Source organism: Ascidia mentula, chromosome 1, assembly GCF_947561715.1.
Source record: "Ascidia mentula chromosome 1, kaAscMent1.1, whole genome shotgun sequence".
Lineage (NCBI taxonomy): Eukaryota > Metazoa > Chordata > Ascidiacea > Phlebobranchia > Ascidiidae > Ascidia > Ascidia mentula.
The window spans coordinates 2,612,212-2,633,630 of record NC_138566.1 but is presented as its reverse complement, the minus strand read 5'-3'; the positions used below and the strand labels follow the sequence as shown (position 1 = coordinate 2,633,630).

General features: G+C 37.6%; 4 protein-coding genes and 1 non-coding gene across 7 annotated transcripts in view; 1 reads left to right on the top strand and 4 right to left on the bottom strand.

The window, feature by feature from the left end:
- LOC145909225 (multiple PDZ domain protein-like) overlaps window positions 1–4,338 on the bottom strand; it is a 30,208-nt gene extending 25,870 nt beyond the window's left edge. The window contains exons 1-12 of one of the 3 annotated variants that reach the window (XM_082996559.1): window positions 4,077–4,338; window positions 3,549–3,660; window positions 3,226–3,374; window positions 2,960–3,095; window positions 2,641–2,762; window positions 2,116–2,369; window positions 1,559–1,686; window positions 1,177–1,293; window positions 745–851; window positions 479–592; window positions 242–302; window positions 95–174 (exon numbers count right to left, since the gene is read on the bottom strand). In XM_082996559.1, coding sequence (XP_082852685.1) covers window positions 95–174; window positions 242–302; window positions 479–592; window positions 745–851; window positions 1,177–1,293; window positions 1,559–1,686; window positions 2,116–2,369; window positions 2,641–2,762; window positions 2,960–3,095; window positions 3,226–3,374; window positions 3,549–3,660; window positions 4,077–4,259 — 1,563 coding nt within the window. In that variant the 5' untranslated portion in view covers window positions 4,260–4,338. The remainder of the gene's footprint in view (window positions 1–94; window positions 175–241; window positions 303–478; window positions 593–744; window positions 852–1,176; window positions 1,294–1,558; window positions 1,687–2,115; window positions 2,370–2,640; window positions 2,763–2,959; window positions 3,096–3,225; window positions 3,375–3,548; window positions 3,661–4,076) is intronic. The other 2 variants (XM_082996566.1, XM_082996574.1) reach the window with 2 other exon arrangements.
- A 3,048-nt stretch (window positions 4,339–7,386) lies between these two features.
- Window positions 7,387–12,587, top strand: LOC145917815 (carboxypeptidase B-like). The gene is made up of 9 exons (XM_083003101.1): window positions 7,387–7,436; window positions 7,995–8,073; window positions 8,984–9,217; window positions 9,572–9,781; window positions 10,410–10,502; window positions 10,858–10,961; window positions 11,211–11,406; window positions 11,768–11,852; window positions 12,385–12,587. The coding sequence occupies exons 1-9, from the start codon at window positions 7,387–7,389 to the stop codon at window positions 12,585–12,587; spliced, it is 1,254 nt and encodes a 417-aa protein (XP_082859227.1).
- Trnas-aga (transfer RNA serine (anticodon AGA)) lies at window positions 8,090–8,171 on the bottom strand. Its single transcript has one exon. It is a non-coding gene; the product is annotated as a tRNA-Ser (tRNA).
- Window positions 12,588–13,321: 734 nt separating the features above from the next.
- LOC145909459 (carboxypeptidase B-like) lies at window positions 13,322–18,111 on the bottom strand. The gene is made up of 9 exons (XM_082996853.1): window positions 18,006–18,111; window positions 17,715–17,796; window positions 16,905–17,144; window positions 16,243–16,446; window positions 15,387–15,479; window positions 14,986–15,085; window positions 14,234–14,439; window positions 14,016–14,100; window positions 13,322–13,781 (listed from the first exon to the last, which is right to left on the bottom strand). The coding sequence occupies exons 1-9, from the start codon at window positions 18,080–18,082 to the stop codon at window positions 13,573–13,575; spliced, it is 1,296 nt and encodes a 431-aa protein (XP_082852979.1). The 5' UTR covers window positions 18,083–18,111; the 3' UTR covers window positions 13,322–13,572.
- A 1,537-nt stretch (window positions 18,112–19,648) lies between these two features.
- Window positions 19,649–21,296, bottom strand: LOC145917813 (uncharacterized). Its single transcript, XM_083003100.1, has 2 exons — window positions 20,909–21,296; window positions 19,649–19,830 (listed from the first exon to the last, which is right to left on the bottom strand). The coding sequence occupies exons 1-2, from the start codon at window positions 21,294–21,296 to the stop codon at window positions 19,649–19,651; spliced, it is 570 nt and encodes a 189-aa protein (XP_082859226.1).
- Between the last annotated feature and the right edge of the window lie 123 nt (window positions 21,297–21,419).

The following is a 21,419-nucleotide window of genomic DNA, read 5'->3' as shown; positions in this document are numbered from 1 at the left end:
GGTGGTCATGACACAGTAGTGACTAAATAAAACTACGTCAATATAATTTAATGTATGCAACACTGGCAAACGGTGAAGTTTTTTAAACACTTACAGCAATTTCATATTGTGACCCCATGATCATCCTCCACTTCTGCTTGATTCTCTCTTCAATATCCATTGGGAGTTCCCCTCCTGGTACAGCACCAAGATTAATTCGATTTTATGAATGAATTAAATACACTTATCTCACGCAACTCACTGAAATCAGCTTCTGGATCTTGCAACACTGCACTGTTTTCTTCCATCTGGAAAGATTCCTTCTGAAAAGTATAATTATTACATTTTTAGTTTCTTACCATTGTTACTAAAGCAGTCATCTGATGAAAATTCTCCGTGGTTATGAGCAAGGGAAATAGGAATACTGCACATTATATGACCACAAGTTAATTTTTCATTCAACTACATAGAGTTAAATGACTTAATTTAACACCTCTACCTTTTTCTGTGGAATCCTTGCCATGGTGAGCTTCACGACAGCTCCTGTGGACTTGAGAGCTTCCACTGCTTCTTTGCTTGAAACATTCTCTCGATCCAACCTCTTGCCGTCAACCTGAAAAAATTCAATGAAAACGTTAGAATCAGTTCAAAAAAGAAACATTTGGAGGTATTCGGGAACAGTGGGGATAAGAACGTACTTAAGGAAAGGATATTCTAGAATAATAACAACACAATGCCATACAATACATGTCAACAAGGAATTACAGCAATTATTTGATCTCCTGGTTTAATCCTTCCATCAATATCAGCAGCCGAACCAGGCGTTACACTTTTCACATAAATCCCCGTCGCTCCATCACTGTCTTTGTCCTCTGCACAATTTAAATTTGTTGAAACATTCCAATGCGCGACAATTTCATAACTCTATTAAGACTAAATATAATACCAATTTATCATTAAATATCAAAACAATAAGTTTTAGTATTTCCACAAGAGGCTTTTTTATATTATGAACATGATTGGCAGCATAAGTAATAGAAGAATGTTCTTACAGATGTTGTTTACAACCTAACATCCAATAACGTAACTCATATATAAGTGTATTTTATTGTTAGGAAACCCAGAGACTGAAAAGGACTACAGTTGAATTTGAATACATTTATAGGTGACCGAAATTCATCTAGTTTAGTTACTCACCGAGTAAAAATCCTCCTATTGTAATCCCAAGTCCTTTTTCATCTTTCACAATCTGAGCGTCGTAAACATTCGCCCCAGGTTGTAAATTCAACTCTTCAACTGCGTCATCACTACTACCTGCGGTATCCAATAAAAATGTTGAAATCTTGTATAACAACAGAAGACAACTTACATCCATTAGTGGTCTTGGTCAAAAATGAGTAAAATCCACAATTAAAAATATTTCCAACTTTACTGATTTTTAGTAAAATGAAGTCCAATTTTACAGAACTATTTTCAACCACAAACACAGTCAACAAAATTAATATTAACATCACTGACAAAGTTTTCTGTGTAGCAAAGTTTCAAGTTTGTCACACAACCAAGTTTTCTTAAAACTTACTGTCAGACTCAAACTCATCAGATGACACAGATTCTTCTTCTTCTTCTGCTGCTTTGTTGGGAATATCACTTTTATACATTCCCTCCTCCGAGCCTTCGTCATCCATTGCACCACGTGCTACAACCAACCTAAAAACATCGTCACAATAACTGACAACAATATAATTTAAAGCTGTTGTAAAGTTTTCAAGTGGAAAAATTTGCAACATAAAAAATATTTTCATATCACTTTTACTTGTCAGAATTATGCAATATTGTTGATAGAGAACTTGTAGAAATAAATTTGAGATAAATATTTTTTTTACAAAACTCATCACGGATTTAAAAAATCTAAGAAAACATAGACATGCTTCATTCTGTTTCTGCAACAACGTATGTTCAATATATTTTTCATTTTATTAATCTAATGATGGAATGAGTTGTAGATGAAACGTGCAAATAAATAAAATGTTTTCAACATTAATATGGGGAAGCTTTCTTATTCTCAGAATTTAGTCAATCATAATTTAACATATGGACAAATTTTGTTTGGAAAATAAGATTTGAAATATTGCCAACCTCACAAACATTCCACATTGTCTAAGAACTTGAGCAGCTTGCTCCGATCCCATGCTTGTAACATCAGTGTCTCCGATTCGTAAAATATGATCACCTGACTGTAATCGACCATCAGAGTCAGCAACACCTTCAGGAACAATCGTTTTCACAACGACACCACCAGTGGCTCTTCCTCCAACGATCCCAAATCCAAGACCACGACCATCATTGTGCAATTCAATGGTTTCGACATCCGACCACTTGGTGTCCTGCTGCTGTGATCAATGTATGACAGTTTCAGAAAAACTTGGATGTTTAGCCAAAAACTAAAAAAGGCTGGTTTGAAAGATTGTACTGGGGTAATGCTTGGAGGTTAAAAAACAATTCAATAAATTGTTTTCTGAAAAATGAGTGTTACAATGCATTGCATAGGCATGTATTACCCTTGACAAAAAGTCCCAAATATTATGCAAGGTTTTAATATGACTAGATTAAAGCTTTTTAAAGGTATAATTATATGCATACATATATATTCAGTAAGCTCACCAATCCAGATGCTTGTGAGAGTGAACTCAACATGGAAGACGACCTTGAAATCTGTGAACCCCCCGAAACATGATTCAAAACGTGAGGAATTATTCCTCTTGCAATCACGAGCTTCACCAATCCTTCAAAAATATTTGAAATCAAATCTACCTTTCTATCGAGGACTTATTTTGTTTTAAATTGATTCACAGCAAACTGTTCACTATCAATATACAAAACTGGCTGGTTTTTGCGCATTTAAATACAAGGCTTGCAAACAATTGACAAGAATCAGCATAAACAACATTCCGTCAAGTTACTCAAAAAGTTAAAGGTTTACCTTTTACTTGTTGAAGGACTTTAACTGCATCTTTGTGAGATATGGTTGGTATCAGAGGTTGGTCATTTATAACCAGTATTTGGTCACTTTCCTTTAAGCGACCATCCATGTCAGCCACACCACCTGGTTTGATGTCCTGAGAACATAAAGGTTTTAACAAACTGACAGTGAAAAAAACTATATGTATTACCAAATGTAAAATGAGTTTTTACGAAATATACAAACACTGAGTTCTCAGTTTTATTTGTGTGTGTGTGTGGTTGTACCTGAACAAATATTCCCAAATCACCACGATTCTCCGACCTCAGTCCAACCACACTAAAACCCAAACCCTCCGAAGGAAGTTTGAAAATTTCAATCAGTTCGGTTTCTCTGCCTTGTGCCGAGTTTGTGATGAACTCGTCCAAATTAAAATCTGGAAAAAACATGTCAAAGGTCAAAAACAACAGTCTGAAGCATTTTCACAAACAAAATCTACATTAAAAAAACAGTTTAATTGTCAAAAGATTGTCTTGTTTGTGTGCAACAACAAATAAATGTGTTACAGAGCTTCTTTTTTCAAGCACACATTGAAGAAAGTAAAACTCACTTTGTGAATTTTCAACCGAATCATCCGTTTTTATTTCCTCTCCTCCAACAACAAGTGCTCCTGAACCAGGGGAAAATTCAACTTCGTTGATGTCAAAATCATCTTTTTTCACCTGGAATTATTTTGAACACCGATTAACAAAAGTAAAAACGTAAAATACTGAACCGATGTTACAATAAAACAAAATGTGCTTTTATTTTGTCTACAGAAAGATCGGTTGGTACCAGGGTGGCAAAATCTAAGAAACTTAAATTTAAATAATTTCAAAATCATCTCTTTTTCCATGATTTACATTAACACTTATTACACATTTTTTGCACCGATTATCAGAATTTTTTCGTATGTTAAATTTGTTTTGCATGTATTATCGGTAAATCTTCCCAAAAGTGAATCATTTTCCCATGTCAATTTTTCCTAATCTGGCATACAGCTGGTATGAACAATCTATGTATAAAAATCTATTTCGTCTACAAAAACTTTGGCAAACAAATTTGTAACAAGCATATGCGTTAAACGTAAAACAATCACCTCTTCTTTGAGTTGACGAATGGACGCTTGTAGTTGGACCATTTGACGAAACACTGGACTTTCCATTAATGATTTCATGGCTCCTAATTCATCGTCATGGGAACTATCTCCCTTCATCTTCAGCTGCTCCTGCACCCGTTGCAATATGGATGCTGCCCTCGTGAGATCATCCTGGGACGGCATTCTTGCTGAACTCACAACAATTTATTCAACAAATGTCAGCCACGAATATATTTGGTAATGATCTAAATCCTTGCATTAATTCTACACTGAAAATAAACGGCGAAAGTAACGGAAAGCTCAGTCGATCAATACAACTGTCAGAAGCTTACACAAAAAAGACCGACCATTCCATAACACGGTCATTACAGTATCGTCTAAGGCCTAAGATATTAAAGTTATCTTGCATGCAGAAGACTGTATGCTACTCCTTACAAACAAACAGAAACATAAGCTGAAATATTTACAATTTTACGTTGCAAGAAATATAATTGCTCCAAGATCAAAACGCCCTAGAGAGTGAAGAGATTTTTAAAAGAGTATATCAATTTATCCGCGTCTCTAGAAACTTTATTTTCATTTTATGTTCAATAGTTATACAAAGAGATGTTAATTTTTTTAAATACGTTATAATTTACCAATAATGTTCAAATTTTTTTCAAAAAATAAAATAATTATTGTTATTGTGCATAATTAAATGACTATACGGACCTGGATCACCGATAAATAAAAGTATTTGAAGAATGTGCAAATTGCCAACCCATGACCGAAAGGATTTTTTACCAGAAAAAGTAGCAGATGAAAACTATTTAATGTCAATTTTTGTACATTCCATGGCAACATTGTACTTTCATTGTGCCTTAACTTGCAAATATGTTAATTGTAAAGACAAGTTAGTGTAATTTTCCATTGCCAATATCTGATCGTCACACAAATGACGTCAGCACCTTTCCGGTGACGCCCCGCGCTCTGCACACTTTCTACGCAATCACTTGAGCTGAATTAATCTTAATGATGTTGTTTTTTAACCACCGCATGACGTTTCTTATCGGAAGTGTTTAAACACTTAAAAAAGGTTCGAGTGTTTGACTGTTTCGCACATGATTTCACGAAAACTGGCTCCCGTTAAGTACGACTTGGTTAATACAGGAGGAAGCAGTCTCAGATAAGCTTCAACTCAACATATTTGTAGTTTAAGAAGTAATTACGTAACAGGAAATGTCAGTAGTTCAAGAATTTTATGCGCAGAAGCAAGTTTCATAACTTCATAATAATTAGGTTTAGCTTCGAAAGCAACTAAATAACTTATGCTGTGAGTTTATGCGACCATGTGGTTTTCGGTCATCGTTACCTGTAAGGTCTGGGATAGGTTTATTTCATTGCAGTCTTGAAACATGCTGTGTACGAGTTCACAAGTTCGTTTGAGCCAACTCGTATGTAAATTAGGCCTATAAACAAAATAGTTTCAGCTTAAACAAAGCGAAGAAAAACCTTCCACGCCACATTGGCGATACTATGGTTCGTCGCTTGAAAGGGTTTAGGATTTATTCTTTACTACACGTTTATACCACCCGAAAAACCACCTACTCTTATAACTTGAACTATGTCAGTATGGGCAAATGAAAGTTTTTTTCGATGACAGCAAAAGTTTTGCTTAGGCGTCTCGTGACCACAAACCCAAGCTGTTGTAAATGTGTCCCTAATAAAAGAGTTTATTGTAGGCCAACTAACCACATGAAAGAAATATCAAACGGTGCACAAGCAACAGGATGTAAAAAACACAGATTGGCAGATATAAACTGTCTCAAAGTTTGATTGAAAAGCCATCGATAACTGAGCGCAGTGTGGAGGCCACAGCAACGGCAAACAATAAATCCGTGGCCGCAGAATCGATTTAATCCTTGGTTAAATTGGAGACGAAAGCAAACACTGAATGGCTGACGACTATAAAGTTCCCGCCCGCTTGCTGCTCGAGTAATCTGACTTCAGTGCATCAAGAGAAGGGAATCGTTTGCGTGAGTTTTTGAAAGGTTTTTGCTTCTCGTCGGAATTTCAAATGCTTTCTCGATGTCAATTTCAGAAAAGTTAGTATTTGCTCGAAACACGGAAACGATAAACTAACTGACACTAGACACAGCGCCAGTTAAGTTAAAACTGTGTACGTCTCAACGAAGAGAAACAGCGGATCGTTTTTGCTATCGCATTCCACCGTGTAAACATTGCTGATAACAGTGATCGCGTTGGAATTCGAAGCGTTACGCGAACTACTTTCAGACAAGTGTAGTTATTTTGTTACTCCGAAGATAACTAATTAGCGATTGGTAAAATGCCACAAGATTACTAAGCAGTACATTGTTTTGTTGAGCGTCTTTGTAAGAATACATTAACATATATTAACATAACTATTTGCTAAATACTACTCTTCTGGCGGACTTTATTTTATCGACGTTTCGGCTGTTAGGCAGCAGCCTTCATCAGGAGGTATGAAATACGAATCAAGCAATGTGGACAATGTTGTGGCACATAAACAACGGCGAGAAACGTCGATAAAATAAAGTTAGCCAGAAGAGCAGTATTCCGAAACAAAACATGCCTCAGTAACAATTTATTATGGACCAATCTTTACAACATTTTAATTAAAATACGCGGTTTTTGGTGCATTTGGATCCTCGTCGGTCTTTTGTTGTCGTAGAAAGTCAAGGACAGTAAATGACCTTGTGGGTTAATATTTCGACAACTTCCACCTAAATATAACGAAACTTAGGGTAGGCGGCGATTGGTTTATTGCTCAAATGTTTGTACTGTGTCGTGATCGATATTAAAAATGGAGCTCTGACTCCACCTTTGAAACAATGTTACGAGGCCCGTGTGGATGAAATGAGACGTGAGATGTTTGTGAACAAATAAATAAGAGTAAATAGCTTATCCTCTGTGGGTCAACGCGCGCCCGTTTTTATGAATGGTCGCTTAATTACCCGTGGTGTCAGTTTAAATATCGGCACGTAGATATCAAATATGATTACATTTCCACGGCCGTAATACGTGCCGTATTAGAGAACGCATCCAGTGCTGTTTTTTGATAATTTATTTCTCTTTCGCTGTGAAGAATCCAAGTAAAAATAGCGCATTGACCTAATGTGAAAGACCTCTGTGTTTAATGAGCTGTGAAGCCGAACTACATCTTGAAACGGAATTGCCATAAAACCGACACAAAGGCCTTTCAATTTGGCTTAGCGAGCTTACACTAGAACCTGCACAGTGAGCGACAGAGTCCGCTTTGTAATTCCGAGGCTTATTGAGAAGAAAGACAATGAAGATCTTGATATTGACAAGCTTCGTGTTCTGCACATTCGCTTATGGGTAAGTTGTTTAATGTTTACCTAACGTGTGAGTGTGTGTGTGCTGTATTTGCTGATGATAAAGTATAGTACCGCGTTGACGGGCGTTCAACCCTTGGTCGTGGTTTGCTATCTGTGAAATAAACAAGATTACTTTCGTATTTGAATGCAACAGCTAAGTTTAACCTTAAAGCAGCGCAAAAATAAACACAAACATTAAAGATAGCGAAGAATATGTTAATCTTCTGGGTTTAGATAGCGTCCACCTTATGCTCACACGTTTAATAGCCAAGAGCAGTGTTCCGCAACCAACGTACTATGGTGTCTTTTTGCCACACCGGGATTCGAACCCTGGTTATCCGGGCCCACGAAAGCTACACCGAACTTTTGCGCCCACCCACAATGCATTTATGTAAACACATTCTTACAAATTGTGTCAAATTTAACAGTGTGATGTAGGTTGAAAAGGGACTTTTTACAGGTTGCGAAGCACTGGCTCTGAGTATGTTATATGAAAAACATAATCGGTCATTAAACTTATATTTTGAAGGTAAAAACATATTTCTTGTATTCTTCACAGAGATAAAGTGTTTCGAATCTCAATAGAATCCGAAAACGACGCAAACAAGGTCAACTCATTGCTTCGAAGCAGCCCCGAGGCAAGTCGAAAAAAAGCGTTGTCGGCAGGATTCGAACCTGCGCGGGCAGAGCCCAACAGATTTCTAGTCTGTCGCCTTAACCACTCGGCCACGACAACCGATGCAGATCGGCGTCGGGTCGAACGGTTTTGTTAGAATTTCAAGCGGTTTCCACGAATCAAGAATTCACAATCGCCCTGCGATTTAAATCCGCTCACACCGTAATGAGGATAATAATGTATTTACCTTTTATTTGTTGCAAATAAAAACTGATCTGCTACTTTTTTACGTTTTGCGGGTCATTTAAAAACGAAACTCCGACAATGTAAAACAATAAAGGTGTATTTTAACCTAACATTTGCTATTTACAACCAGTCAAAACTAAAAAAAAACAAATTCAAAACTGTACGTTATAGTTTTATGGTTATAAATTCGCGGCTATGTTGGTAGTGGACATCATGTTTAACAACCCACAGAAACGCGTATAGTGTGAAGCTAACTGACGTACACTTATGATTTTAATACTGTGTAGTAACTTTACATGACAGCACGATAGCAAATATGTCATAATAATTACTGAGCTGCAGACTGTGTACATTGATTCGACCTGTGAAGTTTTACCAGTGCAGCTATAGTGGCTGGTGTGTCTGGTATAGTTGGATAACTTGACAGGCAAAATTTTTTCCACTAATGTTGCACTCTTTCGTCAACTTTATTCCTTCGGGTGTCTTTTCCTGTACCACAAACTACCGAATAAGCGGCTCACTGGTGATTGTGGTTCAATTGCTTCTGTATTGGTTCAAGTGACACCCGAGCCGTCACTATTGGTTTCAAGCTAGTTTTTGGTACCTTGCAATAGGCGTTGATTCTTTTGCTGTTTATTGCTATAATCACCAAACAACAGAAACAAACATGGTATTTTCTCCTCCAGTTTGACGTTTGGAAAAGCGCGTTGCCATCTCATCCCTACACTGACGTATTAGTTCCCGAAAAACTTCTGCCGTCGACGGAAGCTTATCTCGATCAGAGCGGTCTAAAGCACAACATCATGATATCGGACGTTCAAAGCTTGATCCATTCACAAACTTCACGAAGAAAGTCGAGAAGAGCTGGAGTTACGAATCTGGGGGATTTCGATTATTCGCTTTATCACACGGCTGATGAGGTTAGAGTCGAAAAGTAACATTAACTTCAGTCACAAACAACGAAAACACCCAACAAAGTTACTTTTCATGCGGTGTTTTTGGTGGGTATGGTGACATGGGGCTTGTTGTACTAAACAATGCCAACATAAGTTTTTGTATGCGCACTGTCGTCCGCTGAAGCGCTTAGTTTGCGTATTATGGAGATTGAACAATTTACATGCTGCTTTAAATTTGTATTCATAAGTTATAATTTCAATAAAAGTAATTAAAGTCAAAACATACTAAATTTTCATTAAAAAAAGTAAAAGTTGTCATAAGCACAGCAGACAAAACCGAAAGGGTTTTCGAGCCATCTGTTAATTGTTCATGTTTAGATAGAAGCCTGGTTGGACTTGGCCGCACAGCAATTTGATTACGTCACGAAGATGCAAGTGGGAATCACCTACCAGGGACGTCCCATTAGCGCGCTCAAAATATCCAAGCAGAGCAGTGCAGGCGTCGAGAAGCCTGTCGTATATATAGATGCCCTCATTCATTGCAGGGAGTGGATTGCAACAGCTGCTACTATATTTGCATTCAAAGAGGTAAGGTGCCAGGTGCTGCATTAAATATGTGTTAAGTTTGGGTATTTTTGCTTCGTCGAACCAATGTGACGTGTTGATACGTCTTTAATTAATGCATCTAATGCTTTAGCATCTTAGGCCTGGCCCACGTATACAAACTTTGCGCCGGCGGAATCTTAGTTTCTTTTAAGGGAGAGCGTTTGCTCGCATGTCAGCTTAAATTAACTCGTGTTTGTGGCCGACTTAAGCATTATACGATCCTCGTACGTAAACTGAAAATAAAACGGACAGTGAAAGTGTGTTTGTGAACCAGAACTTTCTGCTGTATGAACACAAATAAATTTCCGTCCATAACTAATCGTACGCATGCATTAATCCGTTAACACGCATCCATAAATACTGGTTTTGTTCATCGTTTTAAAGTGGTAATAAATATAAACTCGGCCAGTTTGTTACTGATGCTGCCAGGAATATCACTCAATAATTTAAGGCCCTTCTTTACTTCACTTGTCCTGATGAAAGTCTGTTGAATAACGACCGAAACGTCGTCCAAACAAGTTTTTTTTTGCCAGAAGAGCCTTAAATTATTGAATAAACTGAATAAATTTAGTTTCTCCAGCAGAAATAATGATCTTTTTTGTGAATGCAGATGTTGCTCGACCCGGTTAACTCTTGGATGCTGGATGAGCTGGATTGGATTTTCATCCCAATGATCAACGTTGATGGTTACATATTTACCTGGGTTGGTCCGAATTCTAATCAATTTGTCCGTCCATAACAAGCAAAATAAACAACGTTTCAAAATTAAATTCCATCTTCTCAAAGTGATATTGATTATTGTGTTATCTACTAGAAAAACAAAAATGCCCACTGAGAACATCTGTATGAAAAAATAATTTGTTTGTCGACGTTATGCTTTCAAGAACAACCCGCCTAAAATTTATCTTTAATGTGATATGATGTTTGTTGCGATCGATAAAAACGTTGATGAAACGTAAATAAAATGTTTTTTCATTCATTTTATCCAATTATTCCAAAAATCCCATCTAAAACGTTGCTAGTATCGCGTAAACTTAATGGAAAAGTTTCCCATCCAGGCTGACCCCAACAACCGTATGTGGAGGAAAACTCTAAGCGGGGGGAATTCCCGGTGTGTGGGGACGGACGGAAATCGGAATTGGGACAATCACTGGGACGGTGGGTGAAGTGGTTTAAATCAACTTTCCTAAACTCCCTTTTGTCAACCGTTTTAGTCTTTAATGCGAGCTAATACATACTAAAAATTGCAAATTATTCTGGATTTATGTGCAAAAAAAGCCATAATATTGCAAAGCTGCAGACAGGGTGTGTCTTCTGGATTTGTTTTTGTAGTTTGAATAAATATTGTTATAACTTCTGGCAACACAGGAAGCCACAACGTGTTTGAATTTTTAGTCGAAAGTGCAACTAGCAGCGATGAACCTTGTTCGTCTCTATTTCACGGAACTCACGCCGAATCCGAACCGGAAGTGCGTCATCGCGCACGCTTTATCGCCGCTCACAACAATTCGATCAAGGCGCTGATAACCGTCCACTCGTACGCACAAGTCATTATTTTTCCTTACAATTTCGCTGAGGGGGAATACCCTCCCAACGTCGAAGAACAGGTTCGTTGTTATGGCAACAGATACACAGAAAATCGTGCGGTTGACCAAGACTTTGAACCTTAGGTTGAAACTTTAAATGCTTGTGCATGATACTGGCCATAGTAATACTTAGTTATTGGCGTATTATTTGTTGTTTGTTGGAATTACTTAGATTGAGGAATTGTTTATTGTGTGGTTTATTCGGTAATTGGAGCCTAATTTAGGCAATGCCTTTTCATATATTATCTAATGGTAACTTTCTCCCATGTTGAGATACTGGCAGACCCAGGTTGATTTGTGTGCGGTACACAGCAGTACATTAACTTGAATTGTGTCGTTAACCAAAGTTCGTGGGCACGACCACCAGCTGTTTGTATTGCAGAACAGCACGGCTGAGGCGATGAGCAAGGCAATATTCGACACACACGGGATGAATTACACGTGGGGCTCTGCGGCAGAAGTTATGTGTGAGTTGGGTTTTAACTTTTACTCACAACTATAGCTATTTCTGATCGCATGTTAGGGCTAGTTAACATTTTCGGAGAATTCTAAAACACTCTGAAGCAGTCACGTCTGCATTTGATCCACCAGTGCAAACGTTTAGGTGTAAACAAAACAACCATCTGTTAGTTTTTGTTTCACATGAAAATTGAAATTTTCCATATACGATCTCTATGGCACGCAGACATAAACGCAAAACCTTCAGGCACCGAAACAATTTGTGTTCTATTATAAGTAATTAGGTCGTGGGTTTGGATACAACTATATAGAGTTAGTCCAGTCGTACACACTCAGTTGTGTAATTGCTGATGGCACACTTTGAACTGAATAGGACAATAAAAAATTAATTAACAACAACATTTCTGCAAACAAACACTAGGATAATTTGTGCGGATTATTTTTACCTTTACAAGCCTTCAAATCTTTGATAATAAACATGGAATATTGCATATATTTCCGACTTCTCTCATTTTAAACAAACCTGTTGTTTTGAAACAGACGTTTCTTCAGGGATTAGCACCGATTGGACCCAAGCTACTGCACAGATTGACATTAACTATACAATGGAACTTCGAGACACAGGAGAGTACGGATTCCTTCTGCCCGCAGATCAAATAATTCCGACGGGGGAGGAGTTCCTTGCTGCGGTTCGAGTTTTAGCGCGTCACGTGAGCGACAAATGGAACAATGGGACGACGTAGTTTTCAACTATTATAGATTTGTTTTTTCCAATGCTGAAATGTGCCGAGAGCAGTTTTTTGCATTTGAAATTTTAAACGTTAGTGAAAAGTTTAAAGACGTTTTTTTTATCAAAACAATGCGATCGCTTTATTTTTGTACTTGATCGGTCAAAAAACATTATTGGCTTTATTTCCTTTACGTTGATACCACTACGTCAGACCTGAGGCCCAGGCAACCGTTGTAAAACAAGATCCTCTTAGTCCCTTCTTGCACTGCACAAAAACATAAGGCCAGTCGAAAAACCTCAAGTTAGCAATGGTTGCCTTTTGCATTGTGATGTTTTACGTAATGGTGTATTTTGTTTTGTTTTTGCTTGTGTTATCATAATACAGTTGTTACTGTCGTGTTTGTACCCTTATACCTTCTCAGCTTTGCACGACCTTCAAATCTCGAGCGACAACCTAATATAATACACAGGTGAAACAGTCCATTATTTGACATCCGTGACGTCATTGCTCATTACTACTATTCGCGGACTCGAGTCCAAGGACTCGGAGTTAAGAAATACTGAGTTAAACCAATTCAAGTTTTCGTGTTCTCTTAATATATTAATAACCATGGTTGTCACAAATGGTTGAAATTTTTGGATTCGACAAAAAGTTTATTGACAGAAATTTTTACAAAAGTGCCCAAAATTTTTGTTAATTTGTAATCATTGTGATATTTACAAAATCAAATAATTAACAAACCCAGTTAAGCCAAAAAAACATCCGACACATACTGTGCTCTCATTGGGTTTTGATAAAAATGACAAAACAACTAAATAAGTTGACACTTCGACCAAACTGTTTTCTTATAAATTATAAAAAAGCACATTTTGGAACCTTCGAACAGCATAAGTTATTCGAACCGAAAACAATATATTGTGATTAAAGGAAAAGTTTATCTTAATTTTGTCGCACACTGCATTACGTAAAGGAAAGTTACAACCAGTGTATAAAAAATTTAAAAAGACCCTTCACCAGGGTCAACAGGTTTCTGTGCTTCCTGTACCAGAACCTTCAGCCCAGCGATGAATTCTTCGCCGTTTGGAACAATCTGATCTGGTGGTAAAAGGAATCCATACTCCCCGGTGTCTCTCAGTTCGTAAGTGTAACTCAATGGGATGTCAGCCTTCTCTCTCGCCCAATCCATTGTTACACCGGAAGCGACATCTGAAACATTCGAAAGTGACTTGAGAAACAAGGGCCTATTATGACGTCATAGAAATAAAACAATTGGTAGTGTTGTAATGTTCATTTGAAGGAACAATTGTGCAAAGGTACAGTATTAATTGTTTAAAAGTTCTTCGTAAAACTATTGGTCTTTTTTGATCAGTTTAATACACATTCTGTTGCCCAACGAACTACAGTCAGACCAAAGACAATAAGAAAACGAGTTTTTCGTACAAATAGTCTGTGCCCCTTGTCCGTAGATATACTCTTTTCCGTGGACGTCAAACATTGCTTCCGTGACCGCCTTGGCCACGTCATCCTGAAAAAAAAAAATTTAAATCTAGTTTTCAATGTAGACGTAGTCTGTGCGCGGATTAGCTTGTAAAAGACTTTTGTACATAGGAGCTTCGTTTTATGAAACATTGACTAAAAAAAACTGCACACATTCTGACCAGTTGTTTTGAATTATCCGGATGAGCGTCCAGTGCGAAGTTGTACGGGTAGAGGAGTAGTTGTGAATAGGAATGGACAGATAGCAGAACTTCAATGTGGTCCTTTTTCTCCATAATGAAATCTGCCTGATGACGTACTTCCGGTTCCGAGTGGGGCATGGGGCCGTGGTAGGTGAGGTCACAAGGCCGTGGACTCGAACCCTCCCCTGACAAGTAATTCATGAGTTTGTTTGATGAGTGAAATCGTCTGCAATTTTCTTTTATCGACAAGAAACCCTGTTTACTAATTTTGTACAATGTAAAGTTCACTGGCATTGCAGTCAAGGCGAGAGCTGAGATCGACAAATAGAAAAGGCCAGTGTATTGGACGATCCTGCTTTGCTGTGCGAAAGCATTATAACACTTCTGCGTTTTCTATACAAAGTAAGTAGAACTGTCCCAAAGTAAAAGTGAATTAACGACTGGACTAACTCTATATAGTAGTGTCCAAAACGAAGACCTAATTACTTAAAATAGAATAAATAATAATTTTTTGGTGCCGGAAGGTTTTGCGTTTATGTCTGCCCGCCATAGAAATCGTATGTGCAAATTTAGAATATGGTAAAACACCACAATACAGTCAGGTCGATATTTGCGTCTGTAAAACGTAGAAACCTGTACATCCTAAAACGTTATGGTTGGTTTTTAATCACCTGACAAGGGACCTTAAATATTAGTAATTTACTGTTACGCATGAATGGGTCGCTAATCACCTGACCAAAATTCGATATCCCAGTTTCTGTTTGCGTCAACTCCAGTGCACGCGCTAGTGGCGGTCGCGCTAAGCGTTTTCCTCCACAAGCGGTTGCCATTCTGCAAAACACAAGGTTATTTAATTTGACGGTTGCATTGATCAAGAGGGATTTCTTAAATAAATATGATTTCACGAAACAAAGTGTTGCAAACCAAGTGGTTCTCATTTTCATAGGTGTTCTGCTAAGCACTTGGAAGTGTTATTGACGAAAATAAAATAAAAAAAGTTATTCAGACGCAAAAATGTTGCTTTTTCAAAATGAAATCAAAACCAGAACATTTAACAAGTCGATGTTGTATAACGGTTTCAAATCATTGGTAGAAACATCAATAATTTGTTACATATTATACTATTGCTTACCCAAGTATGAACATATCCATCAACGTTGACCATAGGAATGTAATACCAGTCGTAATCATTCAACATGGGCATGTAGTCAGGGTCGGTCAACATCTGCACACACGTTCATGTAAGTCAGCAGCACAGCAATAAGTACTTTGTGTTTCATTGTGTTGAGATATACAAGGTTTACGTCGCAAAATGACAAAAGCTAGGCGTGACAAACACAATTGATTTGTACACACCGATTCGTATCGATTCTACAAAAAACATAGTTCCACATTAGGGTATCAACCACGAAACCAAGTGAATGTAAGTGGACAATGAGTATTTGCAAAACATGCTTCATAGAAACTCCTATATAGCTATACACAGGGGGCGAGACTAACCAGCACATTTCGAAATTGTTCCTATTGGGTTATGTCGTAAAACTCACAATGCGCGAGTGTGTTTACCACCATCACGAGCTTGCGTTGCTGAATTTAATGTATTGTTAGTTTAACATTCAGGATTTCCGAGTCCCCAATATTTATTACGTAATATATTTACAACTTGCTAAATCAGGCTTGTGTATTTCGAGAAAGAAGTGTGTTCTTGTTCAAACATATCTTTGTTAAGTTTTATTTTTTAAATGTTGTTTTTTTTGACACAAAAGGCTCTTCTGCAATTCTTATTGATTTGTTGCCACATTTTGGTTTTCATACAACAACCTTCATCAGGATCAAGAATTTTCGCCAAAAGATCCTTTTTATATTATAAATATACCTGGCAGCGTCAGCAAAGAATTTGTCTGTTAGTTGCCGAGGTTTGAAAAAAATGAAAACGCACAGTGATAGCAAAAAATTATGGACATTTCAAAGTAAACTTCCCGACAAACCTGCTTGAAAGTCCACAGAGTGGTTGCCGTGGTGATCCATTCCCTACAATGTATTAGTGCGTCAACGTAAATCGCCCTCTTTCCGGGTGTTCCAGATTTCGCGAAGTGCAGAGCGAATATCGGTCGTCCTTGATACGTCACACCGAGTCGAAGCTTTGTGACGAAACTGTAGTCGCGTTCCACGAAATCCATCCATTGGTAAACCTAAAAGCAACGGTGAAATATGAAAAAAACTTTCAAATTAACAGACTCATTTTTCCGGTTAACTGGTTTAACGTTTGCACCTCAACAAAATACGAACGTTAATACCAACTAAATTCTAACACCACAAAATATGTTCACTTACAACAAATCTCAACTTGGAAAACTACCTAACAGTTATCGATTGATGTATTGTGTTGCAAAGTTTAAATGACCAACGGCGATTCTTTTATCATTTAATATTTGTCGATTGCTTTAACTAAACGACAAAACTAACCGTTAAACTTTTGAGTTAAAAGTGTGATTTTCTTAGAATTAAACAAAACATTTCGTGCAAGTATAAGTTTCGGGATAAACTAATTTGTACCGACATAGTTTAAGTCCCCGAGTCTACATTTGTCTTCACATGTTTTTACGTTTGTGAAATTACATCAAAACCACACGGTATGTTATGCACCGACCTCATCCGCTGTGTGATAGATGGTGTAGTCAAAGTTGCCAATACTCGTCGCTCGCGTATTGGCTCTTTTGCGCTCCCGTGCGGATGATTGTTGGTCGATCGTTTGTTGAACATTCCCGATCATAACTCTGTGTTTGATTCCGTTTTGTTCGAGAATTCGTTCGAGATTTTCGACTTCGCCGAAGGGGACCAGAAAGTGCGCGTCTTGGTTCACTGAACGCGCCGCTTTCCATGGATCCAACTATGAGACCATCAAAACCGTTTGACAAACAAACAATGCCTAACTTTCACTTTGGGACTTGTTGATTTTAATGTTTTAAACCAGTGATTTTCAACCGGTGTTCCGCGGAACACCTGTGCTCCGTGAAAGATCACCAAGTGTTCCGCAAGAAATTTATTAGTTTAACTGATGTTCCGTGGAACACTGGTCAAAAATCGCTTTTTTATGAAAGTAATCATCCACTATCACCAATGTTCCAATGTTGTGTAACAATAAGATTTGTTTTGTAATGATAAGAATGTAATTGCGCGAGTCTGTTGCTGGTTAAGTACAATGCCGCAGTACTTCCAACAATTTGGTGTTCCGCACGATTATTATGATAAAAATAATGTTCCGTGGCTCAAAGAGGTTGAAAAACACTGATTTAAACGATGATAAATTACTGCTGGCAATAGTATATACATATGCAAAGAAATTACAAGCGTGAAAGAACTGATACAAAGCATCAGTTAGCGGGACATTAAAAAAACAGACGTTTCTATAAATTGAAATATATCTTAAGTTAAGGAGGTGAATTTGTTGGACAAAAACCTTGTACTGTGGAGTGTTCACAAGTTTTCCGACGAATTTTAGTTCTTCCTCAGTTCTTGGGGTCACAACCCAAACTTGATCGCTGCAAAAATGTGAAAAAATTAGAGAAAATATTACAGAAAGTTAAAAAAAATAGTCTTTATATAAATTCTTGCTAATCTTTTTTTGTTTAGCATTTCAAAAATTTTTTGTAATAGACTGTTCAATACATGGCTATATAGAGGGCGCCATGGTTCAATGCTACTTTAACAATTCTTGAAACAATGAGGAATTTTACAACACGCTACTTACCCTTCATAAAGTTTTGTTGCCGAATTAATGGTAAGCGAAATTGTCACAAGACAAAGCACTGCTATCACACTCCTCATGGTAAAATTTTACTTAATTCTAATCAACTGAATGCACAAAAAGTTGTTTTCAACATATTCAAATATGTACATGTAGACTGAAAAGCATAATTGTAACAAAAACATCATAAGTTTGTCGTCAATCAATTCGACTGAGACCACTGCCGCTCATGTACGCAACAAGTCTTGCGCTACCTGCGGACCAGGTTGGCTCCAAACTTAGCTACCCCACCCTTAGATAATGTTCAACGGATACATCATAACTCAGGAACAACGCACTTTACGACAATATTACGACCTGTCGCCAATAAAATCTCGTGCAATCGTTCTTAAAATAATGACCTGTTTTATTGGACACAAAAGGAAAGCAAACAGGTGATTGTGACGTCACACAACGGCTTTTGTGGTTGAATTGCATTCGAACGCGGTCATTATTTACTTTTTGCGATTGCCGTTTGCAATTGCAAATATTGGTTTGCTTTTTTTCCGAATATTTTTACCGGATTACGTTGTGATGTCGATATTTCCACATTTCCAAATATTCTTCAACGACCTTTTCTTCACAGATCATTCGATTTCTCGGCAAAATTTTTCATATTTGACCGAATTCTATACCGTTCTACGTTTGACTGGTTTAAAGTTTGTGTTGTAATTTTGATTGCTGAACTAATTCAGTTTCCATGTGATGGTAATTAGTGTACACATATTGTAATGAAACTTCTGGTTGATTTTCGATGTTTTTGGGACAACGTCACAAAGGTCGAACGTAAATAGGACCCCAGAAAGCCTTTCTATAGCAGCGTTTACAGCAAAAGTGTCCAGCGTTCAGTAGAAGGCATTTCCTTGGAAGGTCACAGATTATGATGGAGCTTATGTGAGTCAAGTTAACGACCTGATTAACGACGTTTCTTGGAGAATGTTTATTCGAGGGTAAACATGGTTTCTTAACGACCTGTTTGCCTTAAAATGTCGTAACTTGTTTCGTGGTAAGAAAATTTGCAGTGAGGACTTTTAAGATTTTTTGGTTAAACCAGATATTTTTCAAAATATTTTTGTGTTGGTTTCAAACCACACAAAATCACTTTTAACAGCAAACACACAAACCAGGAAAAGTTCAAATATGTTGTCCTTCCTAATTCATAAAACTTATTTAGGTGAACTATATAGCATTGCTTGTAAACACATGTTTTTTTGAAATTTTTTACAATTTCTATTTTATCTTATCTTAACGAGAGTAACTTTGAAGTGTGTTGTGCTAAGAAGCGCTTTCAACAAGAGTTTAAAGAAACATGAAGAAACACCAACTCTACACGTTGATTTTATTTATAAAAGCACGCAATTCAGCATGACAAGACAAAAAATGCGCAGATATTTCACTGCGCTGATACATCACAATGTTCAGTTGTTGAGAAAACAATTGAGTTAAATTTCATCATTTTTATACAAGTTGCGTAACAGCAATTTTAAGGCTGTTGCTTTGCAGTTATTTATTTTAGTGCATGAAATTCAACAACTAATTGACCTTGAAACAAGGAAAGTCATTCGGGAACCAAAGAAAAATCATAAAATCGTGTATGTACAATGCTCTCATCCGAACGAGTAACCGTAGTTTTGGAATCCAGATCTCGAGGTGGCAATTTCTTGTGGGACGAGAGCGCCCCTGTGCGGCACGCTTTTGTATAGAGGCTTCTTTCTAGATAGCGCTGGCGGAGCGAACGTTTGCTGGCGGGTTGCTGGAACGGCTGGTATCGTTTCCCGGTTGTAACATGCTGAAAATATAAGTTTATTCATAAAATACTCGAAAGCGTATTAAGATGAAAACTAAACCTCTTAGCCTGTTGATAAGCATGTGAGAGGCAAACGTTTCAAACACTAAACTGTGTTCATCATCAGTACGAAATCATATACTGGCTGTATCCAGCAAGAGACAAACGAACAGAACAGGTATCATTATCAAGTGAAGAATATTTAAGTTCAATTGCAGACTTAAACCGTTGGCTTTTATCTTTAAACAAGAGTTTATCATAAAGAATTAGCGTAACGTTCATTTAAGCATTGATTAAAATAAAACATGGTTTGCATTACAACCTCATACAACCAAATCATTTTGAGCACCAAAAAGTCGTTTAATGGAGCTCTCCATAAACTGTCAAAACGTCAACGTAGTTTAAGCCAACAAAATATTACGAAGATGAATGGAACATATCGTCAACTCAATGCAAAACAGTGTGCTGTTTTGTTAAACCATCAATCGCACAGATTCGTCAATTTTAACCGATATTAATACATTAAGTTGGGATCGACCCGGGTGCAAATTACGGTTACTTCCGAGGTCGATGACGGAAAAAAACCGCTACGCAATGACAGGCGAAAGATTCGGGCGTTGATTTTCAATCTCTGTACGTGACGATTTAAGAGCAATTTCGCGATTTCGCAAATTGGAGTCGATTCGTTTGAACAGCAGCAGGTAATTTAAAATCAAACGGTGAAATGACGCAATTGTTATTGAACTTGCTTTAAACATTTTTCTAATGCGGAACTATGTGTGATTCTACGTGACAAAATGTTACAGATATTCCTTCAGTAACGATAACGTTACAAGCAGTATAAACAGATTGCAATCACAGTGCATAAGCTGTCACATGTTCCCAAGCACATTTAATGTGGAAAACCATAAAATAAAGATCTTTTTCATATCAGCGTATTTCAAAAATTTAGTTGAATTCGAAACAATAATTTTGTAAGGTTTAATATGAGAAAATCTAAAAAGTCAGTCGCTGTGCGCAAACGAGTGTTTTTGAAACGAAATTTAGCGTAAATGTAAACATATAAAGAAAGTTTATTTACCTCTTTGTGGTTGTGACCCCGAAGTGGGAACGATATGAGCCCGCGATATTGACGATATCGGCGATCCACTCGATCCGCTCGTGTTTGTCGACGATGAATCGTTGGGAACAACATAACCAGTTGCATTCCTTGGGAAATTGACAAATTGCTGTCTTGAAGGCAGAGCAGTGGCCAACACTGTGGGTTTATAAACTGTGTTCGGGGAAATTCTTGAGGTATTCCTAGCTTTCCTGGCACCTTCAGGACTGTCCAAGTCCGATTCATCGCTTTCCAGATCTTTTTCGTTCTTCTTTTTGCCGAAAATCTTCGCAACGCACAAAGACAACATGCAAGTTAACACAAGGCTTCCGACCAGAAGGCCAACTATGATTGGTGCCGACGCTTCCATAACTTTACCGCAGTCTTATCCACTCTGAAAGACCGTTTTCTCAGGCCCCGCACAACTGATGTAATACTCGAATGCTAACGCGCGACCTTCGATTGTCAGCTGACCTGCGGTGTGACGCTGCTA

Coding starts and splice junctions, on each gene's coding strand:
- LOC145917815 (XM_083003101.1), top strand. CDS start 7,387: ATGAAGATCTTGATATTGACAAGCTTCGTGTTCTGCACATTCGCTTAT. Junction 9,218..9,571: donor TTTATCACACGGCTGATGAG/GTTAGAGTCGAA, acceptor GTTCATGTTTAG/ATAGAAGCCTGGTTGGACTT. Junction 11,407..11,767: donor CTCCCAACGTCGAAGAACAG/GTTCGTTGTTAT, acceptor TTTGTATTGCAG/AACAGCACGGCTGAGGCGAT.
- LOC145909459 (XM_082996853.1), bottom strand. CDS start 18,082: ATGAGGAGTGTGATAGCAGTGCTTTGTCTTGTGACAATTTCGCTTACC. Junction 14,101..14,233: donor CGGATAATTCAAAACAACTG/GTCAGAATGTGT, acceptor TTTTTTTTTCAG/GATGACGTGGCCAAGGCGGT. Junction 13,782..14,015: donor ACAAGGGGCACAGACTATTT/GTACGAAAAACT, acceptor CGAATGTTTCAG/ATGTCGCTTCCGGTGTAACA.
- LOC145917813 (XM_083003100.1), bottom strand. CDS start 21,296: ATGGAAGCGTCGGCACCAATCATAGTTGGCCTTCTGGTCGGAAGCCTT. Junction 19,831..20,908: donor GGGGTCACAACCACAAAGAG/GTAAATAAACTT, acceptor TTATATTTTCAG/CATGTTACAACCGGGAAACG.